General features: G+C 45.1%; 1 protein-coding gene across 4 annotated transcripts in view; it reads right to left on the reverse strand.

Moving 5' to 3' along the window:
* Positions 1-16859, reverse strand: part of PHF3 (PHD finger protein 3) — an 82973-nt gene extending 66114 nt beyond the window's left edge. For 2 of the 4 annotated variants that reach the window (XM_038751790.1, XM_038751775.1), the window contains exons 1-2: positions 16754-16859; positions 1729-1997 (exon numbers count right to left, since the gene is read on the reverse strand). In XM_038751790.1, the coding sequence (XP_038607718.1) occupies positions 1729-1972 (244 nt within the window). In that variant the 5' untranslated portion in view covers positions 1973-1997; positions 16754-16859. Of the gene's footprint in view, positions 1-1728; positions 1998-11722; positions 11743-16753 lie in introns of those variants that run through there. The other 2 variants (XM_038751782.1, XM_038751800.1) reach the window with 2 other exon arrangements.
* Between the last annotated feature and the right edge of the window lie 9125 nt (positions 16860-25984).

Here is a 25984-nt window from a genome sequence, read left to right on the forward strand (position 1 = left end):
TTGGGTAGGGACCGTCTCTATATGTTGCCAACTTGTACTTCCCAAGCGCTTAGTACAGTGCTCTGCACACAGTAAGCGCTCAATAAATACGATTGATTGATTGATGGATTTTTGTTGTTGTTATTGTTGTTTTGGGGTTATTTTTTAAAAAATTCATTCATTCATTCAATCAATCGTATTTGAGTGCTTACTGTGTGCAGAGCACTAGACTAAGCGCTTGGGAAGTACAAATCGGCAACATATAGAGACGGTCCCTACCCAGCAATGGGCTCACACTCTAGAAGGGGGAGACAGACAACTAAACAAAACAAGTAGACAGGTGTCAATACCAACAGAATAAATAGAATTATAGCTATATACACATCATTAATAAAATAAATAGAGTAATAAATATGCACAAATACACACAAGGGCAGTGGGGAGGGGAAGAAAGGATGAGGAGGAGAGGAAAAAGTAAAAGAACCTCTGCCGACAAGAAAGCTTGAAACCTAGCCGCAGCAATTTGAGTCATTTAATCTTGCTTTGTAATTTTCATTCATTCAATCGTATTTATTGGGCGCTTAGTGTGTGCAGAGCACTATACTAAGCGCTTGCATTGGGCAAGTGAAGAGCTTTCACCCTGGGAGCTCTGTGGATTTGTGGAGGGAGACCTGTGGGCAATTTTTTTTAACTGAGCACGTAATAAAAATAAGAAACTTGAAACTAAGAATTTAAAAGAATGAATGAATAAGATAATCTTCACTACGAATTTTTTTAGTAGTTCAGATCCTGGATGAGAAAAGTCACAGGAAATAACTGCAAATTAGAGACAGGATGCATGTGAACGAATGAAAGGCATACATCTGAGAAGTTGACAAAGGAGAAAGAATAAAACAAGATTCCAACCTCGATTTTTATTTTTTTTCTTCAAACTGGTGCAAAGGGTCGGCACATAAAATGGCCAACAAATGAACACTGGTCACTGCTTTACAAGTATTCCTTTCTTGATAAGGAAAAAAAATCCAGACAATATTTCCAAGTGCTCAACATTTACTTCCGTGTTTTCTGAAAAGGAATGTCTTCTGAAAAACCAACTCCTGAAATATTTTATTACCGGTCAAATATTTTACTACCAGTCTCACGAATTCATCATTCTTCTCTTTGAATTACTATACAAGGCTTTTGTTCAGGCCTTCACTAGCTTTTCCTTTCAAAGACAGCTCAAGTCCTATACCAAAATTAAGTCCATTTAAATAACTCTTTTATAAACAGATCTACTTCAACTAGCTGATGTCTAAGGAAACCAGTACCCATTCTACAGGGGCAAGACTGAAGGTAGCTGCACTACCTTTGCTCATTATTCTGTGCTATTGGTCCAAAATATATGGGGGAAGGGGGGGAACCTGTGAAGTGCCTGCAACAATACTAATAGTTTAAAAAGGGTAAAATGGTATTCCTTCAAGAGCAAAGAAGAAATTTTCATAAGTCATTTAGTCCACCCCTTGTCTCCAGCTAAGTCTACGCCTAAACCAACCTAGAAAGAGGAATTTGTCCAAGGGAGAAGATTCCACAATACTCTGGAGAACAGCCTGGGAGGTGAAGTGAGAAAGAGTCTGTTTTGATGCCAGAACAGAAACTCTAAGTTATAAAGAGGAAAACCCTCTACTCGCTTTTTTCACCATGAAAAGGGATGCTGCTAAAAATGACTATTTTAAATTGCAGACTTAAAACAAAAATTGTAAGATTTACCTGTTGAACAAGGCATCTGGAAATTGGGATCATTGCTATCCAAAACAGGCAAACAGAACTGGTTACTCGCAGATCCTAGCATAGGATCCTTATCGCTGAGCATGTTCTTCAGCGAGTCCTCTAAGACATTTTGACTTGTACTAAAATCCTCACAGACTTCATTCTCCAGGTTGGATCCTAGAAATAGGGCATCATCTAAGTGTTCAGTAGGAATTAAATGGTTAAATGTATCAACTATATCCATGAAGACTTCTGTGTGTCTTTCAACCCTATAGAAAGACAAAAAAAATAACCATAAGAAATTAAGCTGTCAACTGTAAAATCACCTAAAACCAAATGATCTTGCTTTTCTGTTTTGAAGCTGAGAACACTTAACTGAATTGTTTTTTTAAAAATCTCAACTATTTAAGAACACCAATTTGGACTATTAAAAATAATAAATATTTACTAAATATTTTCCATCATGCATTCATAATGGTGTTATAGGATTATCTACCAATACAAGACCATTAGCTTACAAAGCTATATCTTTTTTGAATTAAAAATAACAGAGCAAGGGTTAGGACCACTTGAACTTTACATCAAATCTTTGATTGAGAAAGTGATCTCAATCTTTTAAGTGATTTGTGAAAAAAAGTACACATATGTACATAGAGATATTTTATATGTTTCGGGAAACTACTAGGGTTCATTCAGACACCTACCCTACAAGCTAATTATGCCAGAATTTCATTTTTCATGAATTTCTCTTAAAATGGCACATCAACTTAATCATTTTGGTTTGCAAAAACCTATGATGCTTTCTGAGAAAAGATTTTTTTTTAATGGTATCTGTTAAGTTCTAAACTTTGTGCCAGGCACTGTACTAAGAGCTGGGGCACATACAAACTAATCAAGTTGGACACAGTCTATGTCCCATATGGGGCTCACAGTCTTAATCCCCATTTTACAGATGAGTAACTGAGGTACAGAAGTTAAGTGACTTGCCCAAGGTCACAGCAGACAAGTGGCAGAGCAGTGATTAGAACTCATGTACTCCTGATTCCCAGACCCATGCTCTATCCACTAGGCACACTACTTCTTAGTTAAAAAACCTCGAAAGGAGTACATTCCTCCTGGCTTCAAACTGTCACCCATAATTTTTCCTTGTTTCAGTATAAGCACTTAGTAAATACAACTGATTGATAAGAAGCACTGATTTATACATTATTGCCACACTAAAGTTACTGACTACTAATACTTCAGGGAAAATTATGTCTGCCCTCACCTTCCATGGGCTTTTCGGTCAGTTTTACTTTCTGTAAATACCTTAAATGTACACCAGATCATGATTTTATAACATTCGCACACCATTTCTGTGATTTTATACTTCAAACCCTGGTTTCTCAGTATTTTTTTTAGAACTCCGGCCATACAAGATGGCTCCGGCTACTCACAAAACTATTTCCCCAAACACCCTTCAACGTTACTCAAAGTTAGTCCCATCCAAAATCAGCTTTCTGGTACTTTTAAATCCAAGATTCTGTACACGATATTCCTGGATAATCAAACCTAACCCCTCCCCACAAGGATTTAATGATTCACTGTTGGTAAATCTCTTGATCATGCCATTTTCCCAGAAGGTAACCTCAGAAAATATTATTACTCCCAATCTAACCTAGCCCCCACTCCTCAGGAAAGACATACTTAGAAATGATTCCTCTGGTTGGACAAAGCATATCAGTATTCGGAAATAGAGAAAGGGGCTTAAAATTTTCCGGACAAATTTAGAGAACCTTCCTAATTTGTTAGGAATTACCATTTGCCTTAGACATAGTGAATACATACATCCTGAATGGAACATTACACAAGCATTAGCACTAGACTGAATCTTCAGCTGGCAATGGCTTGACTCATTCATTCATTCATTCAATCCTATATATTGAGTGCTTACTCTGTGCAGATCACTGTACTAAGTACTTGGGAGAGTACACTAGTACACATTCCCTGCCCACAATGAGCTTACTCTAGGAAAAATTCCTCAAAAATGTCCCGTGGCTACCAATCAACCTACGCATCCGGCAAAAACTCCTCACCCTCGGCTTCAAGGCTGTCCATCACCTTGCCCCCTCTTACCTCACCTCCCTTCTTTCCTTCTACAGCCCAGCCCGCACCATCCGCTCCTCTGCCGCTAATCTCCTCACCATGCCTCGTTCTCGCCTGTCCCGTCATCGACTCCCGGCCCACGTCCTCCCCCTGGCCTGGAATGCCTTCCCTCCACACATCCGCCAAGCTAGCTCTCTTCCTCCCTTCAAAGCCCTACTGAGAGCTCACCTCCTCCAGGAGGCCTTCCCAGACGGAGCTCCTTCCTCTCCCCCTCCTCCCCCTCCCTCCCGCCTTACCTCCTTCCCCTCCCCACAGCACATGTATATATGTTTGTACGTATTTATGACTCTATTTTATTTGTACATATTTATTCTATTTATTTTATTTTGTTAACGTGTTTTGTTTTGTTCTCTGTCTCCCCCTTCTAGACTGTGAGCCCACTGCTGGGTAGGGACCATCTCTATATGTTGCCAACTTGTACTTCCCAAGCGCTTAGTACAGTGCTCTGCACACAGTAAGCGCTCAATAAATATGATTGAATGAATGAATGAATGAATGAAAAATTACAACTACTGGGTCTCAAATGTCTTATCTGAGAACAGGTTTAACAATAATTGCCTTTATGTCACAATGAAAGGAATTTTTCAAATGTGCATAAATAACTCAGCCTATTTCAAAACCTTCCCTCTGTCTCCTCAATATCTCTACTTGAAGAGGATTAACATTTTAGTAATTGATATTTGCAGAAAAATGAAGATTTTCTAAGGTTATCAGTTAACTAAGAAACCTCATCCCTTACAAGAACCAAAAATTGTTGTCCAAACTGTGTAGATGGTCATAACCCTTGCAAATCTCATTTCCTTTGATTCAACTTTCTTTTTATCATCGGATGCCATTTTACCCTTCTTCATTCAGGAGGCAAGGAAATGGCTCTAAATTCGTGTATTCAACTGGATCACTGAACACAATCACTTCTTTGCAGGTGGCACATATGCTGCAGGACAGGTAATCTTCTATCTTGCTTCTCTTTGATCTGGCCTCTATTTTCCTGTAGTATGAACATCAGGAATTACTCCTGTTACCTGTTTTCAAAGCCAGTTGCTACTGCTCTTTCCATCTGAGTGCAGGTGTGTGAGTTGGAGATGAGGATGAAGATGAGAGAGGTGTAAGATGGAGGAAAAAAGAATGAAGAAAGGCTTCTGGCTAATATGCTCACTAAAGTTGCAGGCAACAAGGATGTTTCTTTAAAAGTCATATAGACAGAGGGGGAAGGCCAGCTGGATACAGCCGAGAAAAAGGACCAAGTTAAGGGCTTTCTAGAACGTGTGTGCTCAACCCACTTAGGCAAATTAATCTGTCCATTTATCTTACCTAAGGAAGGATGAGACAATTTGTTTTGAGAGATTTTTAATTAACTATAAATGAATGGGTCTCTGCCTTATTTCAGTAAATGAAGCCTGTTTACAATAGTCAGATACAGGTATTTGTCCTGCCAACTGAGGGGTTCGTACTTCCCTGATCTGAAAGCCCCTTCTTGCCATTAACACTCCCTGGGTAAAACGGATCACCCTTCTAGTCAGTTTTAACATCACTCTGGGCCTAAAATAAAACATTAGCATAATATTAGTCAGAAGCCCCTGCCTATATCACATGAGAGAAAATAAACTGAGAGTTTTCCACCTAAGGAGCACACCTGGGCAGGTATTGGAAGAGCATGAGAGAGAGGGCTGAAAACCTCAGTGGTTGAACCAAGGTAGCCAACTACTCCACAGAGAAAAGGTTAAGCTAATCTCTACTGCAAAAAATTGAAAGAGAGCTCTGCTTGGAATCTAGCTTATCCACACTGGTGATCCCCCTTGTCTAAGCAGTGCAGAGGAGAAAAGGGGTAGCTATACCAACTTTGGATTTTTGTTTCCTGTTCACTTGAAGGCCCTCAATGTATCCTTCAGCTGAAAATAGCCTGTCCCACCATTATGACCAAGTCTGTTGCAAAAAGGCAAGAAGAGGCTATTTTAATTAAGCAGTCAGACTGATCAAGAGCCAAACTTTAACCTGAAAAACAGCTGGGAGTATCAGTTTCTCTATTTTCATAACTAGAAATGGGGCTTCCCACCCAAACCCTGTCCTCCCCCATGAATTTCCCATCACTTTAGACAGCATCACCATCCTAACAGCACCACCATCCCATCTGTACCACAAGCCCATAACCTTAGCATTATCCTTGGGTCATCTCTCTCACTCAACCTACGCTTTCATTCCGTCCCCATGCCCCGTTGGTACTGCCTTTACAACATCACCGAAAGCCACCCTTTTCTCTCCATCTAAACTGCTACCATGTTAATCCAAGCATTTATACTATCCCACCTTGACAAATGCATCAGCCTCCTTGCTGACCTCCCTGCCTCCCGTTTCATCCTTCCTCTGGCCTAAAACTCCCTCCCTCTTTCATATCATTCAGACTACCACTCTCTCCACCTTCCAAGTCTTATTAAAACCACAGCTCCAAGAGGCCTTCCCTGACTAAGCCCTTATTTCTCCTACTCCCTCTCCCTTCTGCATCTCCTTGCACTTGGATCTGAACCCTTTATTTAGCCCACTCTCAGCCCCACGGCACTTACGTACATATCTGTAATTTAAAGTCTGTCTTCTCCTCTAGACTGCAAGCTCCTTGCGGATAGGGGACATGTCTGCCAATTCTGTTACACTACACTCCAGTATTTTGTACTTTCCCAAGCATTCAGTACAGTGCTCTGCACACTGCAAGTGCTCAAGAAATGCAATTGGTGGATGGATAACTTTCTTAAAGTTAGGACTAATTGCCTTAAGTTCTTGAAAGCTTCTCTCCCTCCGCATACATTCAACCCTCCCATCTCCAACAGCAGAGTCTCCTCTCTAGGCTTTGGGAGATTTTAGGGGTGGTTTTAACCTCTCATTTGAAACAACCTGCAAAACTCTCCCTGCAACTGCTAACGCTGATTCACATTTCCCCACTTTTCAAGAACCTCAAATGATTCACTTAATTGTATTTATTACGCACTTACTGTGTGCAGAGCTGTATTAAGTGCTTATGATTAGTCATTCATCTCTGCAACAAGCAAAAACACCTGACCATTGGCTTAGAGGCCCTCCATCATTAGTAATACTACTAATAGCATTTAAGTGCTTACTATGTGTCAAGCAGAGTTCTAAGCACTGGAGTAGATACACAATAATAAGGTCAATCAATCTATGGTACTAGAGGTCTTACTGGGTGTACATCACTCTACTAAGCGCTTGGCAAAGTACACTACAATAAAGTTGGTAGACACAATCCTTGTCTATAATTTAAACGTCCTTCTCTCCCTCTTGTCTGTAAGCTCCTTGTGGGCTGGGACTGTGTCTAACTACTTTATTGTATCGGACTCTCCCAAGTGGTTTGTGGAGTGCTCTGCACAGAGGATTCACTCAAGACCACTAACTGCCTGACTGACTGATCGATTGGACTAACAGTCTAAGTAAGAGGGAAAACAGGTATAAGAAAACTGAGGCACAGAGAAGTGACTTGCCCAATGGGTCAGGCAAAATTAGTTTTATATTCAAAATTTAGAAGAGTACCTTTTTCACACCTCTGAGCTAGGTTTCTTCCTAGCCCATTTTCTATATTTTCTTAGCAGGGTGAAGCAAACCGGGTCTACCAATCCCAGAGAACTTGCTCTGTGTTTCCAGCAAAATAAGTTAAGGCATAAAACTATGACTGTGTGGAAATACTGAGCCAAACTCAGTTATGCTCTGAAAGTAAATTAAGCCCATCTGAGATGTTCAGTTATAAAATTAATAATCAGCTACATGTACAATACAACAAAAATGTTAACAAACTGTTACTTAGTACAGAAATGAAATGGCTCAGGTGCTGGCCCAGTGTTTCAGTTCACATATGCAAATGCAACTGAACCAACATGATCAAGTATATTCAAAACCTTCCATTGTTTGCCAAGTTGTAGGAAGGTCTTAGTCAAACATTTCAACATGTTTCAGGCACCTGAATAGCACGAAAGAAGGCAGAGCTTACCACACGAATATTTAACATTATCAGTAAAATATATATTTCCCTAATCTGACCTGCACCTATATACCGAGGTTAAAATATTCTTCCTAAATATATATTCAAAGTCTTATGACTAAGGAGAAATTCCCAACTGCCTATTGTTTTACATAACCTTTTTGGTTAAGGAACTATCCAATGTGTAAAGCTATTCTGAACAAGAAGTTGAGCTAGTTCAGGCAGCTAGATATAACAATAAACTACTCTATAGCCTGAATTTAGCATATCACTTTGAGCCTTATGACCATGTGTGGCCCACTACTGACAACTCAATTCACGTTAACCGATAGTGTTATCAGAACAAGTCAAGGAAATGCATAAGACAAACGGCTGAAAAACAGAAGAGCTTAGTACAGTGCTCTGCAACACAGTAAGCAATCAATAAATACCAACGATTGGCTGATTGGGAAGCGGCCGGGTTACTTCTGAATTAAACCCAGTTTCTTCTCAATGTACCTAGGCTAACCTTAAGAAAAATAATTGGCCAAAACACATCTCCACAATCAATTCGAAGTTTCAGGACAGCTGCAATACTTTGCAACAAATAGAGAGAAACAGGATCAGGTTTACACCTTTCTGAAATTCTGGGGTAAGGGGTCAACTACGCACGCTGATTCTTTCAAATACAGAAAAACAGTTTTGGAGCTCTACACAGATGGAAATTCCAGGTGCTGGCCCAAGCGGAGCACAAATGCAGGCCCAGCCCACCACATAGTTTTTGCTGGGCCTCATTCATTGAGCTTTGGCTTACTTATGTACAGCTACCTTAAACATAGCTGGAATGCGCAATCTGAGTGAGAGGGACTCTTGTGCTTCTGACACATAGTGCTCAAGCAGTACTGTATGTACATACATACCATCTCCTAGGACTGCTGCAGTATTCACTCAGCAACAGGCAGCCTCTCCACGCCTGGGATCTCCCACTGCACACCTTATGCAAAATACCTGGACCCTAAGTCTCATAAACCATCGGGCGTATGTCTCGACCACCCACTTTCCTTTTATCTCTATAGGTACAAATCATCATCATCATCAATCGTATTTATTGAGCGCTTACTATGTGCAGAGCACTGTACTAAGCGCTTGGGAAGTACAAATTGGCACAAATATACCCACATCGCTAATATTTTATCCTGTAAGAGATAGCAAAACATCAATCAGCAAAGGTTCAGCATCAAATCGTCCACACTAAATGTTGGAAGAGTCTCCCAACCAGTCAACTTTTATAAACTCCAAATAAAAAAAATTTTCTCATACTGTCATATTTTCAATCGATCATGCTGACTGAGCACTATGTGAAGAGCACCGAACTAAGTGCTTGTGAAAGTACAATATATGAAAGCTGGTACACTCCCTGACCACAAGGTTCTTACAGTCTATCTCATGTAAAATAATTTGCTTTGTCCATATTTACAACCCCAAACCACCAAAAATGTTTCGGAGTAGTATGCAGCCCTTACATAAGACAAGGGGTCATGGACCAAATAAGAGGTACTGAAGAGGTGTCCAAAAAGTCCACTTATGAGAGCTTGCTGTAGGAGAAGCAAGAGGAGCACCCTCTCCCTGGCCCCAGTGGAATGGGAGTTTTCCATGGCTCTGAGCCAAGGACCCAAAGTGAAATCAATCTCTAACTCCCAAATGTCTACATTAAAAACATGTTTAGTACAAATAAGCGTCTGTGTTCTTTAAAAAAAACAATCCTATGTACTGCAATCCACTTTTGCAATTAAGAATCTGGCTCAGGCCAAAGGCAAATATGGGCCTCTTGCAAAGCCCTACTGTAAAAAATCAATTATTCACAAAACATGCAACAGAAGACAATCTGGACTATGATGTGAATTCTACTGCAAGCAGAATACAGCACTCCATCCATCCAGGCTCCTTCTGATTTTCTCTAAAACAACCTCACATATGGCATCTAGAAATGTCCGTACTTTTTACAGAGAAACTGTGGGCAGGGAACGCGTACACCAGCTCTGTTTATTGTACTCTCCCATGTGCTTTGTACGGTGCACAATAAGCCCTCAAATATCACTGATTGATAATTTTGAAGATGATTCTCCCCATCATTAAGATACTGCAGACAGAAATGACCCCGATAGGTTGTTTTTTTTATATATAAATCATTTTTCACACAACTACTGGACTTTGAACAATGTACGGTGTTCCGAGCTGCAAAGCTCCAGACAGGGCTCAACCTTGGGCAAGGAGGGAGTAGGAGATAATCCCCAGTTTACAAATGAGGAAACTGAGGCAAAGAGAAGTTAAATAAGTGACTTGTCCAAGGCCACACAGAGGACAAGTGCCAGAGCCAACCCAAATCCTCTCTCAGGCCCATACTCTTTCCACTCAGGCCACACTGGTTCCTTAACACCGACAATAATAATTATGGTATTTGTAAAGCGCTTATTATGTGCCAAGCGTTGTACTAAGAGCTGGGGTAGATACAAGGTAATCAGCTTGTCCCACATGGGGCTCACTGTCTTAATCCCCATTTTTTACAGATGAGGAAACTGAGGCACAGAGAAGTTAAGTGACATGCCCAAGGTCACAGGGCAGGCATATGGCAGAGCAGGGATTAAAACCCATGACCTCTAACTCCCAAACCCAGGCTCTTGCCACTAGGCTTCTGCCACTGCTTCTCACGCTACTGATCACGTGCTTCCTTTATTTGCTATGGCTTTAGGCCATCAAGCTGCAGAAACTTTGCAGCATGTGACACAGAAAAGTGAAAAAGATCATTAAGATCACTTCTCTATTTCCAGAGATTGAAACAAAGCTGTTAATTCTAACCTCTGTCAGGTCTGGTTGCCGAGCAACACATCTCTTCTTCAACTGTTCCTTAACAACGGTACCAGCATTTATTCAATTTGCTCCAATTACATCCTACATTCACTAGTCTTCAGAAATCAGAAATCTTCAGACAGTATAGTCACTGTTGAATCACTGTTACCTTAGCATTGTACAATCTAAACAACCAAAAAACAAAACAAAACAAAAAAAACCCAGGTATGGAGTTTTCCAGAACAACCCTATTTGGACTCAACTGAAATATGACACTTTCTAAACTAGTCAGTGAAGCCAAGACTTTGGACCTGCTATGAATGTTAAATTTCAACTTCTGGTTCACCTCCAACTCCCACTTAGGTAGAAAAGGAAACGAACCATGGCTAATATAATTACAATCTACCTAGCCCAGCAGTTAGTGCAGTGCTCAGCATACAGCAAGAGCTTAATAAACATCATAAACAACCAACACCTTCACACTACAGTTGGCAATATATTCAGTCCACCATAGTCCACTAGAGTTAAACTAACAGCGGCCCTGATTCACTGAGGGGAAATCAATGCTACCAATACGACAGAACAATGCCTTGTGACTGTATAAAACTCTGGGCAACCAAGAAACAAGGACGTTTGGAGTGAAAACTGATGCAACACTGCAGGAAAAAAATGAAAGCTGGACATGTGACAATAAGAATAAAGGTGGTTCCAGTCAAACCCAGTCGGACCATCAAAAAGAAAGCAGCAGAGCCCCAATTTCTGACAGCAGTGGAAACTGTTGCTCTTCAAAACAAAGGTTAGTTAGCATGTCTTCAATTCAGATGCAATTCTTTGATCTCTTCAGGTCCACTCATACTGTACTACAAACAGCATCTTCCAGTACCGGACCAAGAATTCACATGTTCATTCTTTCTCGGGTCCAAAAAGGGTATATTCTTTAGTTTAACCATCAACTGCCTTCAGTGAAACCAAGAGGAATCCTCCAGGGCTTTCCGTTTCGGAGATCTTTCGAATTTGCTCTCAAAAGGCCCACCTCCCTCTCACCTCACATTCAGATCTGTAGTGTCATTTTCCAAGGGAGAGCAGGTCTTGATAAATAACTGCACCTTCGAAAGTTCAAGGGTGGCACCCGAATTGTGATAGTGGATGTATAAAAACAAGCCCTGGCATACCAACTAGGCAAAGGGAGGACCTCAGGGATCGATATCGCTGACATCAACGCATTCCACCAACCGCCTGGGCGGCTGCCATCCGGAGGCAGGGCAGGGGGAAGAGGAGCCCCACCGACTGAGCACAGTTAGGGCCTCAGTTTACAACCTCACTGGGTGAGGGTAGCTATTTCAGTCCCTTGCTCTGTGGGTATGGGTTTTCTTTCTGGGAAGCAAGAGTAATAACAACCTACTTCCCAGTCTGACAATAATTACTGCCCCATTATGATAGCTACTCCGACAAACTACGAGAACAAACACTTCATCTACTTGGCTGCCTGAATTTTGGACTCGTGGAGAAAGCTACTGCTCACAAGGCAGTAATAGCAGATATAAAAACTGCGTTTTTGTCTTTCCCGTTCACTAATCTGTTTACATTTCAAGCCAGTTATTATTAGCCACCTCTTGCTATTTCCTCATTTGTGAAATAATACTAGTGAAACAGCCCTGAAAAAGAACTCTGACCCAAAACTCAAACTGCACGTCTAGAAATAGTGCCGGAAACTGAAATGAGCACCCATCCCTCGCCACCACGGAACTGGCAACGACAGGTGGGGCTTACTCAAGGCCTGAGCCTGTGAAGATTGTTAGAAAGGGTACTGGTGGAAAAAGAGAACAGAAATCATGGAAAAGAAATCGGAATCGGGGGACTGCAGGGTGTTGTAGGGAAGGGAGAAAATCATAAGCGCTAAAAAAGGGGGCAAATATTATTCACGGAAACTGCATTTGGTCCCAGTCTTGCTCTTTATAAATTCCAAGACTGTGCCATAAATAGGTTTCCGGGTTAATTACTTATATTCCTTACTCCCATCACCAAGACAATTACCATACATACTGCTACAGAAGAGGGCGGAGGAATTAAGAACTTGAACAATCCTTCAGTTGATTTTCCACAACTTAGAAATGGTAAATTTTTTTTGGATCACAATTTGTGGTAGTAAGAAAGGGTATAGCCATTCATGGGCCAAAATAAATATTTCATTAAATCCAGTGCCGGTCTCAAATAAATTCGAGTATCAAATTTGTGTGAGTTTGAGGAGTCTGCCATGTACAAAATAGGTTCTTTTTCTCGTTGAGTTGCTCGACAAGGTGGCCCGGTTAAACAGCTGTTAGGGGAACCTCGGCCCCATCGTAAAACGTTGCCTCCGGGAGTTGCGTTTGGGAATGGGAGAACCGGACCGAAGGACGGATGTGGAAATGAGGCCACCGGGGATGAGTAGGCCTTGTTCTTCCCGTTTTGCTGTTGTGCCTCCTCTCCGGCCTGGCCCGCAAGGGGGTCGGGAAATCGGGGGGTTGAACGCCGTGGGAGGCGCACACTAAGTGAACACGACTGGGCGACTCGTACTTTCCAAGCGCTTAGTCCAGTGCTCTGTTCACAGTAATAGCTCAATGAATAATAATAATAACGGCATTTGCTAAGCACTTACTGTGTTTAAGCCACTGTTCTAAGCGCTGGGGAGGTTACAAAGTGACCAGGCTGTCCCACGGGGGGCTCGCAGTCATAATCCCCATTTTACAGATGAGGTAACTGAGGCCCAGAGAAGCGAAGTGACTTGCCCAAAGTCACACAGTCCTGACGACTGGAGGAGCCGGGGTTTGAACCCATGACCTCCGACTCCCAAGGCCGGGCTCTTTCCACTGAGCCATGAATAAATGACTGTCAAGCGCTTGGTCCAGTGCCCTGAACACAGTAAGCGCTCAATAAATACGACTGAATGAATGAATGAATGCCTGTCAAGCGTTTAGTCCAGTGCTCTGCACACAGTAGGTGCTCAATAAATGAGAAGCATTGTGGCTCAGTGGAAAGAGCACGGGCTTTGGAGTCAGAGGTCATGGGTTCAAATCCCGGCTCCGCCAATTGTCAGCTGTGTGACTTTGGGCAAGTCACTTCACTTCTCTGGGCCTCAGTTACCTCGTCTGTAAAATGGGGATGAAGACTGTGAGCCCCCCGTGGGACAACCTGATCACCTTGTAACCTCCCCAGCGCTTAGAACAGTGCTTTGCACATAGTAAGCGCTTAACAAATGCCATTACTATTATTATACGACTGAATGAATGACTGTCAAGCACTCAGTCCAGTGCTCTGCACACAGTAGGCGCTCACTAGATACGACTGAATAAATGAATGGTTGGGGCATTAGAGTCGACCGTGAGCCCGTTGTTAGGCCGGGCCCGTCTCTGTCATCTGTGGCCGATCTGTAGTTCCCAGGCGCTCAGTCCGGTGCTCTGCACATGATAGGCGCTCACTAAATATGTTGCCAACTTGTACTTCCCAAGTGCTTAGTACAGTGCTCTGCACACAGTAAGGGCTCAATAAATACAATTCATTGATTGATTGATTAAATACGTATGACTGAATGAATGAGTTGGGGGGGGGGGTCCCCTTCTAGACTGTGAGCCCACTGTTGGGTAGGGGCCGTCTCTGTATGTTGCCAACTTGTAGTAAAAATAATAATAATAATGGTATTTGTTAAGCGCTTACTATGTGCAAAGCACTGTTCTAAGCGCTGGGGAGGTTACAATCACTGAATCGTATTTATTGAGCGCTTACTGTGTGCAGAGCACTGTACTAAGCACTTGGGAAGTACAAGTTGGCAACATATAGAGACAGTCCCTACCCAACAGTGGGCTCACAGTCTAAAAGGGGGAGATGGAGAACGAAACCAAACGTACTAACAAAATAAAATAGAATAGATATGTACAAGTAAAATAGAGTAATAAATATGTACAAACATATATACAGGTGCTGTGGGGAAGGGAAGGAGGTAAGACGGGGGGGATGGAGGGGGGATGAGGAGGAGCGGAAGGAAGGAAGGGGCTCAGTGTGGGAAGGCCTCCTGGAGGAGGTGAGCTCTCAGCAGGGCCTTGAAGGGAGTTAGAGAGCTAGCTTCCTACTTACAAGGTGATCAGGTTGTCCCACGTGGGGGCTTACAGTTTTTATCCCCATTTTCCGGATGAGGGAACTGAGGCCCCGAGAAGTGAGGTGACTCGCCCCAAGTCACACACCGCTGACGGTCGGATCTGAACCCACGACCTCCGACTCCGCAGCCCGGGCTCTTTCCAGTGAGCCGCGCTGTCTGGCGCAGTGCTCTGCACGCGGTGAGCGCTCAGTACATAGGAATGAAGGCGGGAGGCGTCCACACAGGAGGCGGCGGCGGCGGCCCGAGTGGTCGCTCGCCCCTCGGCAGGCCGCGCCCCGCCGCCATGGCCGGCCTCACCAGCACGGCCATCATCCCGGGAACAGGAGGAAGAGGAGGAAGAGGAGGAAGGGCAGGAGCGCGGCCCTGTTAGACTGTAAGCCCACTGTTGGGTAGGGACCGTCTCTATATGTTGCCAGTTTTGTCCTTCCCGAGCGCTTAGTACAGTGCTCTGCACGCAGTAAGCGCTCAATAAATACGAGTTGGGTAGGAACTGTCTCTCTATGTTGCCAACTTGTCCTTCCCAAGCGCTTAGTCCAGTGCTCTGCATCATCATCATCATCATCAATCGTATTTATTGAGCTTACTATGTGCAGAGCACTGGACTACGCGTTTGGGAAGTACAAATTGGCAACATAGAGAGACAGTCCCTACCCAACAGTGGGCTCCCAGTCTAAAAGGGGGAGACGGAGAACAAAACCAAACGTACTAACAAAATAAAATAAATAGAATAGATAGGTACAAATAAAATAAATAAATCCATTTATTACTGCACACAGTAAGCGCTCAATAAATACGAGTTGGGTAGGGACTGTCTCTCTATGTTGCCAACTTGTCCTTCCCAAGCGCTTACTATAGTCCAGTGCTCTGCACACAGTAAGCGCTCAATAAATACGATTGATGATGATGATGATGATGTTAGACTGCCAGCCCGATGCGGGGCAGGGTCTCCATATGTTGCCAATTTGTCCTTCCCAAGCGCTTAGTGCAGTGCTCTGCACACAGTAAGCGCTCAATAAATAGGATTGATGATGTTAGACTGTGAGGCCGATGCGGGGGAGGGCCCGTCTCCCTCCGTTCCTTTTTAGACTGTGAGCCCACTGTGGGTAGGGACCGTCTCTCTATGTTGCCAACTTGTGCTTCCCAAGCGCTTAGTACAGTGCTCTGCACGCAGTAAGCGCTCAATAAATACGACTGATTGATTGATTGATTGATCTGCGGCCGACTTGGACGTCCCAAGCGCCCAGCCCAGCGGCCTGCCCACAATACGGACTGGGTAGGGACTGTCTATGTTGCCAATTTGTCCTTCCCAAGCGCTCAGTACAGTGCTCCGCACACAGTGAGCGCTCAATAAATAGGATTGACGATGTCAGACTGTCAGGCCGGTGCGGGGGAGGGCCCGTCTCCCTCCGTTCCTTTTTAGACTGGGAGCCCACTGTGGGTAGGGACCGTCTATGTTGCCAACCTGTGCTTCCCAAGCGCTTAGTACAGTGCTCTGCACACAGTAAGCGCTCAATAAATACGACTGACTGATTGATTGATCGATCTGCGGCCGACTTGGAGGTCCCAAGCGCCCCGCACACAATACGGCCTGTCTCTCTATGTTGCCGATTTGTCCTTCCCAAGCGCTCAGTCCAGTGCTCTGCACGTAGTAGGCGCTCAATAAATACGATTGATGATTGATAAGCGCTCAATAAATACGACTGATGATGACGATGATGACGCTGACTGAGTGAACGCCGAAGCCGGAGGGCCTCGCGGACGGGCCCAAACGGTCGCCAGGCCGCGCGGGAGGGAAGGACGGGGCGCTTCAGCGCTCAGCACAGCGCTCTGCACACAGTAAGCGCTCGATAAATACGATTGATTGATCGATCGATTGATCGACGGAGGAAAGGGGGGACGAGATGGGAGGGGAAGGAGGAAGGGGCCGCGGCTGAGGCGCCACTCACCCGGCTCCGCCCGACCTGCGCTCCCTCAGGCAGCGCGGGGAAGATGGTGGCCGTCGCTGAGGAGAAGGAGGAGGAGGAGGAGGCTGTGGAGCGGGGGGGACGCGCAGGATGACGCCGCCTCAGCCGCCTGTGGCCGCCCCCTCAGGCCGCCCCCTCAGGCCGCCCCCTCAGCCGCCGCCAATGGCCGCCGCTGCCGCCTCGCCCGCCGCCCGGGGCCCCGCGGCCATCGGCCTGTGGAGATCCGCGGGAGGAGCGGCGCGGGAGCGGCCGCCCCACGTGACCCCACTGTTTACCGTTCGGGCCCGAGCGGCCTACCCCGCCGCGCCTGCGCACCGCCCCCCCCACCGCCGGGGGCGGCCGGCCGGTTATCGCGATGATTCGGCCGACCGCGGACGGATTGAGCGCTCACTCGGCCATCGTTCGTTCATTCATTCAACTGTATTTATTGAGCGCTCACTTGGCGATCATTCATTCATTGGCCGGGCGGTTATCGCGATGATTCGGCCAACCGCCTCGGGATCGAGCGCTTACTTGGCGATCATTCATTCATTCGTTCGTTCATTCGTTCATTCATTCATTCATTCAATTGTATTTATTGATCGCTTACTTAGCGATCATTCATTCGTTCATTCATTCATTCATTCATTCAACTGTATTTATTGAGCGCTTACTTGGCGATCATTCATTCATTGGCCGGGCGGTTATCGCGATGATTCGGCCAACCGCCTCGGGATCGAGCGCTTACTTGGCGATCATTCATTCGTTCGTTCGTTCATTCATTCATTCAGTTGTATTTATTGAGCGCTTACTTGGCGATCATTCATTCATTCATTCAATTGTATTTATTGAGCGCTTACTTGGCGATCATTCGTTCGTTCGTTCATTCATTCATTCAATTGTTTTTATTGAGCGCTTACTTGGCGATCAGTCATTCATTCACTCATTCATTCAATTGTATTTATTGAGCGCTTACTTGGCGATCATTCATTCATTCATTGGCCGGGCGGTTATCGCGATGATTCGGCCAACCGCCTAGGGATCGAGCGCTTACTTGGCGATCATTCATTCATTCGTTCGTTCATTCATTCATTCAGTTGTATTTATTGAGCGCTTACTTGGCGATCATTCATTCATTCAATTGTATTTATTGAGCGCTTACTTGGCGATCATTCGTTCGTTCATTCATTCATTCAATTGTTTTTATTGAGCGCTTACTTGGCGATCAGTCATTCATTCACTCATTCATTCAATTGTATTTATTGAGCGCTTACTTGGCGATCATTCATTCATTCATTCATTCAACTGTATTTATTGAGCGCTTACTTGGCGATCATTCATTCATTGGCCGGGCAGTTATCGCGATGATTCGGCCAACCGCCTAGGGATCGAGCGCTTACTTGGCGATCATTCATTCATTCGTTCGTTCATTCATTCATTCAATTGTATTTATTGAGCACTTACTTGGTGATCATTCATTCATTCAACTGTATTTATTGAGCGCTTACTTGGCAATCTTTCATTCATTGGCCGGGCAGTTATCGCGATGATTCGGCCAACCGCCTAGGGATCGAGCGCTTACTTGGCGATCATTCATTCATTCGTTCGTTCATTCGTTCATTCATTCATTCATTCAATTGTATTTATTGATCGCTTACTTAGCGATCATTCATTCATTCATTCATTCATTCATTCATTCAATTGTATTTATTGAGCGCTTACTTGGCGATCATTCATTCATTGGCCGGGCAGTTATCGCGATGATTCGGCCAACCGCCTAGGGATCGAGCGCTTACTTGGCGATCATTCATTCATTCGTTCATTTGTTCGTTCATTCATTCGTTCATTCAACTGTATTTATTGAGCGCTTACTTGGCGATCATTCATTCATTCATTCATTTAACTGTATTTATTGAGCGCTTACTTGGCGATCATTCATTCATTCATTCATTCATTCAACTGTATTTATTGAGCGCTTACTTGGCGATCATTCATTCATTGGCCGGGCGGTTATCGCGATGATTCGGCCAACCGCCTAGGGATCGAGCGCTTACTTGGCGATCATTCATTCGTTCGTTCGTTCATTCGTTCATTCGTTCATTCGTTCATTCATTCATTCATTCAATTGTATTTATTGAGCGCTTACTTGGCGATCATTCATTCGTTCATTCATTCATTCATTCATTCAATTGTATTTATTGAGCGCTTACTTGGCGATCATTCATTCGTTCATTCATTCATTCATTCATTCAATTGTATTTATTGAGCGCTTACTTGGCGATCATTCATTCATTGGCCGGGCAGTTATCGCGATGATTCGGCCAACCGCCTAGGGATCGAGCGCTTACTTGGCGATCATTCATTCATTCGTTCGTTCATTCATTCATTCATTCATCCATTCATTTGTATTTATTGAGCGCTTCCTTGGCGATAATTCATTCACTCATTCATTCATTCAATTGTATTTATTGAGTGCTTACTTGACGATAATTCATTCACTCATTCATTCATTCAATTGTATTTATTGAGTGCTTACTTGGCGATCATTCATTCACTCATTCATTCATTCATTCAATTGTATTTATTGAGCGCTTACTTGGCGATCATTCCTTCCTTCCTTCGTTCATTCATTCATTCATTCATTCAGTCGTATTTATTGAGCGCTTACTGAGTGCAGAGCACTGGACTAAGCGCTTGGGAAGTACAAGGTGGCCACATAGAGATGACGGTCCCTACCCGACAGTGGGCTTGCAGTCTGGAAGGGGGAGACAGAGGACAAAAACCAAACATATTGACACAGTAAAATAAATAGAATAAAGATGTACAAATAAAATAAATACATACATACATACATACATGCATACATACATACATAAATGCCCTCAATGAATAAACAGTAAATGAATAAATAAATAAATAATCAATCATCAATCATATTTATTGAGCGCTTACTATGTGCAGAGCACTGTACTAAGCGCTTGGGAAGTACAAATTGGCAACATATAGAGACAGTCCCTAGCCAACATTGGGCTCACAGTCTAAAAGGGGGAGACAGAGAACAAAACCAAACATACTAACAAAATAAAATAAATAGAATAGATATGTACAAGTAAAATAAATAGAGTAATAAATACGTACAAACATATATGCATATATACAGGTGCTGTGGGGAAGGGAAGGAGGTAAGATGGAGGATGGAGAGGGGGACAGGGGGAGAGGAAGGAAGGGGCTCAGTCTGGGAAGGCCTCCTGGAGGAGGTGAGCTCTCAGCAGGGCCTTGAAGGGAGGAAGGGAGCTAGCTTGGCGGATGGGCAGAGGGAGGGCATGCCAGGCCCGGGGTCGATGGTGGGACAGGCGAGAACGAGGCCTAACGGTGAGGAGATTAGCGGCGGAGGTGCGGAGGGTGCGGGCTGGGCTGGAGAAGGAGGGAAGGGAGGTGAGGTAGGAGGGGGCGAGGGGATGGACAGCCTTGAAGCCCAGGGGGAGGAGGTTCTGCCTGATGCGCAGACTGATCGGTAGCCACTGGAGATTTTTGAGGAGGGGAGTAACATGCCCAGAGCATTTCTGGACAAAGAGAATCCGGGCAACAGCATGAAGTATGGATTGCAGTGGAGAGAGACACGAGGATGGGAGATCAGAGAGAAGGCTGATGCAGTAGTCCAGACGGGATAGGATGAGAGCTTGAACGAGCAGGGTAGCGGTATGGATGGAGAGGAAAGGGCAGATCTTGGCAATGTTGTGGAGCTGAGACCTGCAGGTTTTGGTGACGGCTTGGATGTGAGGGGTGAATGAGAGAGCGGAGTCGAAGATGACACCAAGGTTGCGGGCTTGTGAGACGGGAAGGATGGTAGTGCCGTCAACAGAGATGGGAAAGTCAGGGAGAGGGCAGGGTTTGGGGGGGAAGACAAGGAGTTCAGTCTTGGACATGTTGAGCTTTAGGTGGCGGGCGGACATCCAGATGGAGATGTCCTGAAGGCAGGAGGAGATGCGAGCCTGGAGGGAGGGGGAGAGAGCAGGGGCAGAGATGTAGATCTGGGTGTCATCAGCGTAGAGATGATAGTGGAAGCCGTGGGAGCGAATGAGGTCACCAAGGGAGTGCGTGTAGATTGAGAACAGAAGGGGACCAAGTACTGAACCTTGGGGAACCCCTGCAGTAAGGGGATGGGAGGGGGAGAATGCCTTCTGAGCCCGGGCTAGCTACAGTGGACCCCACCAGGGTGACCCTCCGGGAGTAGCTGCGGCCCCCCACCCCGCAGCCGGCTGCCCACTGGCCGCAGCTACCTAAATCAATCAATCAATCGTATTTATTGAGCACTTACTGTGTGCAGAGCACTGTACTAAGCGCTTGGGAAGTACAAGTTGGCAAAATATAGAGACAGTCCCTACCCAACAGTGGGCTCACAGTCTAAAAGGGGGAGACGGAGAACAAAACCAAACGTACTAACAAACAAGCCCCGCGGGTGCAGGGTCTGGGGGTCCAGGGGTTCGGGGGTCCCGGGTCCCGATAATGCATGTTTTATTTGTTCATTCACTCGATCGTATTCCCTTCAAAGCCCTACTGAGAGCTCACCTCCTCCAGGAGGCCTTCCCACACTGAGCCCCCTCCTTCCTCTCCCCCACCTCATCCCCCCGCCTTACCTCCTTCCCCTCCCCACAGCACCTATATATATCATCATCATCAATCGTATTTATTGAGCGCTTACTATGTGCAGAGCACTGTACTAAGCACTTGGGAAGTACGAATTGGCAACATATAGAGACAGTCCCTAGCCAACATTGGGCTCACAGTCTAAAAGGGGGAGACAGAGAACAAAACCAAACATACTAACAAAATAAATTAATAGAATAGATATGTACAAGTAAAATAAATAAATAAATAAATAAATAAATAAATAGAGTAATAAATATGTACAAACATATATACATATATACAGGTGCTGTGGGGAAGGGAAGGAGGTAAGATGGGGGGGATGGACGAGGGGGAGAGGAAGGAAGGGGCTCAGTCTGGGAAGGCCTCCTGGAGGAGGTGAGCTCTCAGCAGGGCCTTGAAGGGAAGGGCATCTATGTTTGTACGGATTTATTACTCTATTTATTTATTTTATTTGTACATATTTATTCCATTTATTTTATTTTGTTAATCCGTTTTGTTTTGTTGTCTGTCTCCCCCTTCTAGACTGTGAGCCCACTGCTCGTCCCCCTCTCCATCCCCCCCACCTTACCTCCTTCCCTTCCCCGCAGCACCTGTATATATGTATATATGTTTGTACATAATTATTACTCTATTCATTTATCTTACTTGTACATATCTATTCTGTTTATTTTATTTTGTTAGTATGTTTGGTTTTGTTCTCTGTCTCCCCCTTCTAGACTGTGAGCCCACTGTTGGGTAGGGACTGTCGCTATGTGTTGCCGACTTGTACTTCCCAAGCGCTTAGTACAGTGCTCTGCACACAGTAAGCGCTCAATAAATACGATTGATTGATTGATTGTTTGACCTTTTCTATATATTGCCAACTTGGACTTCCCAAGCTCTTAGTACAGTGCTCTGCACACAGTAAGCGCTCAATAAATACGATTGAACGAATCTCTTGTGCGTGGCTCAGTGGAAGGAGCCCGGGCTTTGGAGTCAGAGGTCACGGGTTCGAATCCCGGCTCTGCCAATTGGCAGCTGTGAGACTTTGGGCAAGTCACTTCCCTTCTCTGGGCCCCAGTTCTCTCCTCTGGAAAAAGGGGATGAAGACTGGGAACCCCCTGTGGGACAACCTGATCGCCTTGTAATGATTACAATAATGATGATGGCATTTGTGAAGCGCTTATTATATGCAGCAAAGCACTGTTCTAAGCGCTGGGGAGGATACAAGGTGATCGGGTTGTCCCACGGGGGGCCCCAGTCTTCATCCCCATTTTACAGATGAAGTTACTGAGGCTCAGAGAAGTTAAGTGGCTTGCCCAAGGTCACATAGCTGACAAGTGGCGGAGCCGGAATTTGAACCCATGACCTCTGACTCCTAAGCCCGGGCTCTTTCCACTGAGCCACGCTGCTTGTAACCTCTCCGGAGCTTAGAACAGTGCTTTACACAAAGTAAGCGCTTAATAAATGTCATCATTATTATTTATCCTTTATTGAGCGCTTTGTTAAGCGCTTCCTCTGTTCCGGACACTGGTCTAAGCACTGCAGTAGATTCAAGACAATCAGGTTGGACACAGTTCCGGTCCCACAGAGGGCTCACAGTCTTCATTCCCATTTTACAGATGAGGACACTGAGGCACAGAAAAGTTCAGTGACAATAATAATAATAATGGCATTTATTAAGAGCTTACTATGTGCAAAGCACTGTTCTAAGCACTGGGGAGGTTACAAGGTGATCAAGTTGTCCCACGGGGGGCTCACAGTCTTCATCCCCATTTTCCAGATGAGGTAACTGAGGCCCAGAGAAGTTAAGTGACTTGCCCAAAGCCACACAGCTGACAATTGGCGGAGCTGGGATTTGAGCTCATGACCTCTGACTCCAAAACCCGTGCTCTTTCCACCATCCCCTCCATCTTACCTCCTTCCCTTCCCCACAGCACCTGTATATATGTATATATGTTTGTACATATTTATTACTCTATTTATTTATTTATTTATTTATCTTACTTGTACATATCTATTCTATTAATTTTATTTTGTTAATATGTTTGGTTTTGTTCTCTGTCTCCCCCTCCTAGACTGTGAGCCCGCTGTTGGGTAGGGACCGTCTCTATGTGTTGCTGACTGTACTTCCCAAGCGCTTAGTACAGTGCTCTGCACACAGTAAGCGCTCAATAAATATGATTGATTGATTTCCACTGAGCTACGCTGCTTTCCCACTGACTTGTCACTCAGCAGACAAGTGGAGCACTTGTATATATTTGTACATATTTACTACTCTATTTTATCATCATCATCATCATCAATCGTATTTATTGAGCGCTTACTGTGTGCAGAGCACTGTACTAAGCGCTTGGGAAGTACAAGTTGGCAACATACAGAGACAGTCCCTACCCAACAGTGGGCTCACAGTCTAAAAGGGGTGGGCTCACAGTCTAAATATTATTAACTATAGCTATAAATCTATTTATTCTGACGGTTTTGACACCTGTCTACTTGTTTTGTTTTGTTGTCTGTCTCCCCCCTTCTAGACTGTGAGCCCGCTGTTGGGTGAGGACCGTCTCTATCTGTTACCGACCTGTAGAAGCCGCGTGGCTCAGTGGGAAGAGCCCGGGCTTTGGAGTCAGAGGTCATGAGCTCAAATCCCAGCTCCGCCAATTGTCAGCTGTGTGACTTTGGGCAAGTCACTTCACTTCTCTGGGCCTCAGTTACCTCATCTGGAAAATGGGGATTAAGACTGTGAGCCCCCTGTGGGACAACCTGATCATCTTGTAGCCTCCCCAGCGCTTAGAATAGTGCTTTGCACATAGTAAGCGCTTAATAAATGCCATTATTATTATTATTATTGTACTTTCCAAGCGCTTAGTACAGTGCTCTGCACACAGTAAGTACTCAATAAATACGAATGAATGAATGAATGAATGGTGGAGCGGAATTAGAACTCAGGTCCTTCCAACTCCCAGGCCTGTGCTCCATCTACTAGGCCACGGATCCACCGGACCGTGCTCCCTCCCTTCCAACTGGTCCCGGCCACTCTCTCCCGGTTTTCCAGAGGGTGACCGTGGTGGCCGGGCCCAAGCCTGCACCGTCTGTGGCTTGAACTGGGAGTTTCCTCTGGGTGGGCGACTGGGAGGGCCTTCAATTAATCAATCAATCAATCAGTCGTATTTATTGAGCGCTTACTGTGTGCAGAGCACTGTACTAAGCACTTGGGAAGTACAAGTTGGCAACATATAGAGACAGTCCCTACCCAACAGTGGGCACGCAGCTAACACAGGCAGTACCGATGAGCTCCCAATCAATCGATTAATCGATCGATGTTATTTATTGACAACTTACCACGTGCCGTGCACTGTACTAAGTGCTTTGGAGGGTACAACACAAGAGAATTAGCAGACACGTTCCCCGCCCACCAACCCAGCCACTTAGACCCCAAGCCGAACATCGCAGCAGGCAGGGCCCGATTGTGGACCGTTGTGTCTGGAAACCTTGAATAGTTTTCCGTGAATCGGTTCCCCTAGTGAGGTCTCAGGTTGGCAACATGGCCAGACACGTCCCACCTCATTGTCCTTCCCTCTCTCCGTGCTCCACCCCCAATTTTTTCTTTTGTTCCATTGATTCATTCAATTGTATTTATTGAGCTTAGTACAGGGTAGCCAACTTCTGTTAATGATTTTTATAAAAAAAAATTCTCTCCATTGGCTTTAAAGCACTCCACTACCTTGCCCCCTCCTGCCTCACCTCACTTCCCTCCTTCTACAACCCAGCCCGCACACTTTGCTCCTCTAGTGCTAACCTTCTCACTAATAATTATTATAACAATGGCATTTGTTAAGCACTTACTATGTTCTAAGCGCTGGGGAGGACACAAGGTGATCAGGTTGTCCCACGGGGGGCTCACGGTCTTAATCCCCATTGTACAGATGAAGTAACTGAGGCACAGAGAAGTGAAGTGACTTGCCCAAAGTCACAAAGCTGACAATTGGAGGAGCCGGGATTAGAACCCATGACCTCTGACTCCCGAGCCCGGGCTCCTTCCGCTGAGCCAGGCTGCTTCTCCTCCACCTCGACTGTCTTGCCGCCACCTCCCTCCTCAAATCCAACGGACAGTTACTCTCCCCACCTTCAAAGCCTTATTGAAGGCACACCTCCTCCAAGAGGCCTTCCCAGACTAAGCCCCACTTTTCCTCATCTCCCACTCCCTTCTGCGTCACCCTGATTTGCTCCCTTTGCTCTCCCGCCCCCCGCCAGCCCCACAGCACTTATGTACATATCTGTAATTTTATTTATTTGTATTGATGTCTGTCTCCCCCACTCTAGACTGTAAGCTCATTGTGGACAGGGAACATCCCTGTTTATTGTTGTAGGAAGGAAGGAAGGGAGGAAGGAAAGGAGGAAGGAAGGGAGGGAGGGAGGGAGGGAGGAAGAAAGGGAGGAAGGGAGGAAGGAAGGGAGGAAGGGAGGAAGGAAGGGAGGAAGGAAAGGAGGGAGGGAGGGAGGGAGGAAGAAAGGGAGGAAGGGAGGAAGGGAGGAAGGGAGGGAGGGAGGGAGGGAGGGAGGAAGAGAGGGAGGAAGGGAGGGAGGGAAGGAGGGAAGGAAGGAGGG

Source organism: Tachyglossus aculeatus, chromosome 1 (genome assembly GCF_015852505.1).
Source record: "Tachyglossus aculeatus isolate mTacAcu1 chromosome 1, mTacAcu1.pri, whole genome shotgun sequence".
NCBI lineage: Eukaryota > Metazoa > Chordata > Mammalia > Monotremata > Tachyglossidae > Tachyglossus > Tachyglossus aculeatus.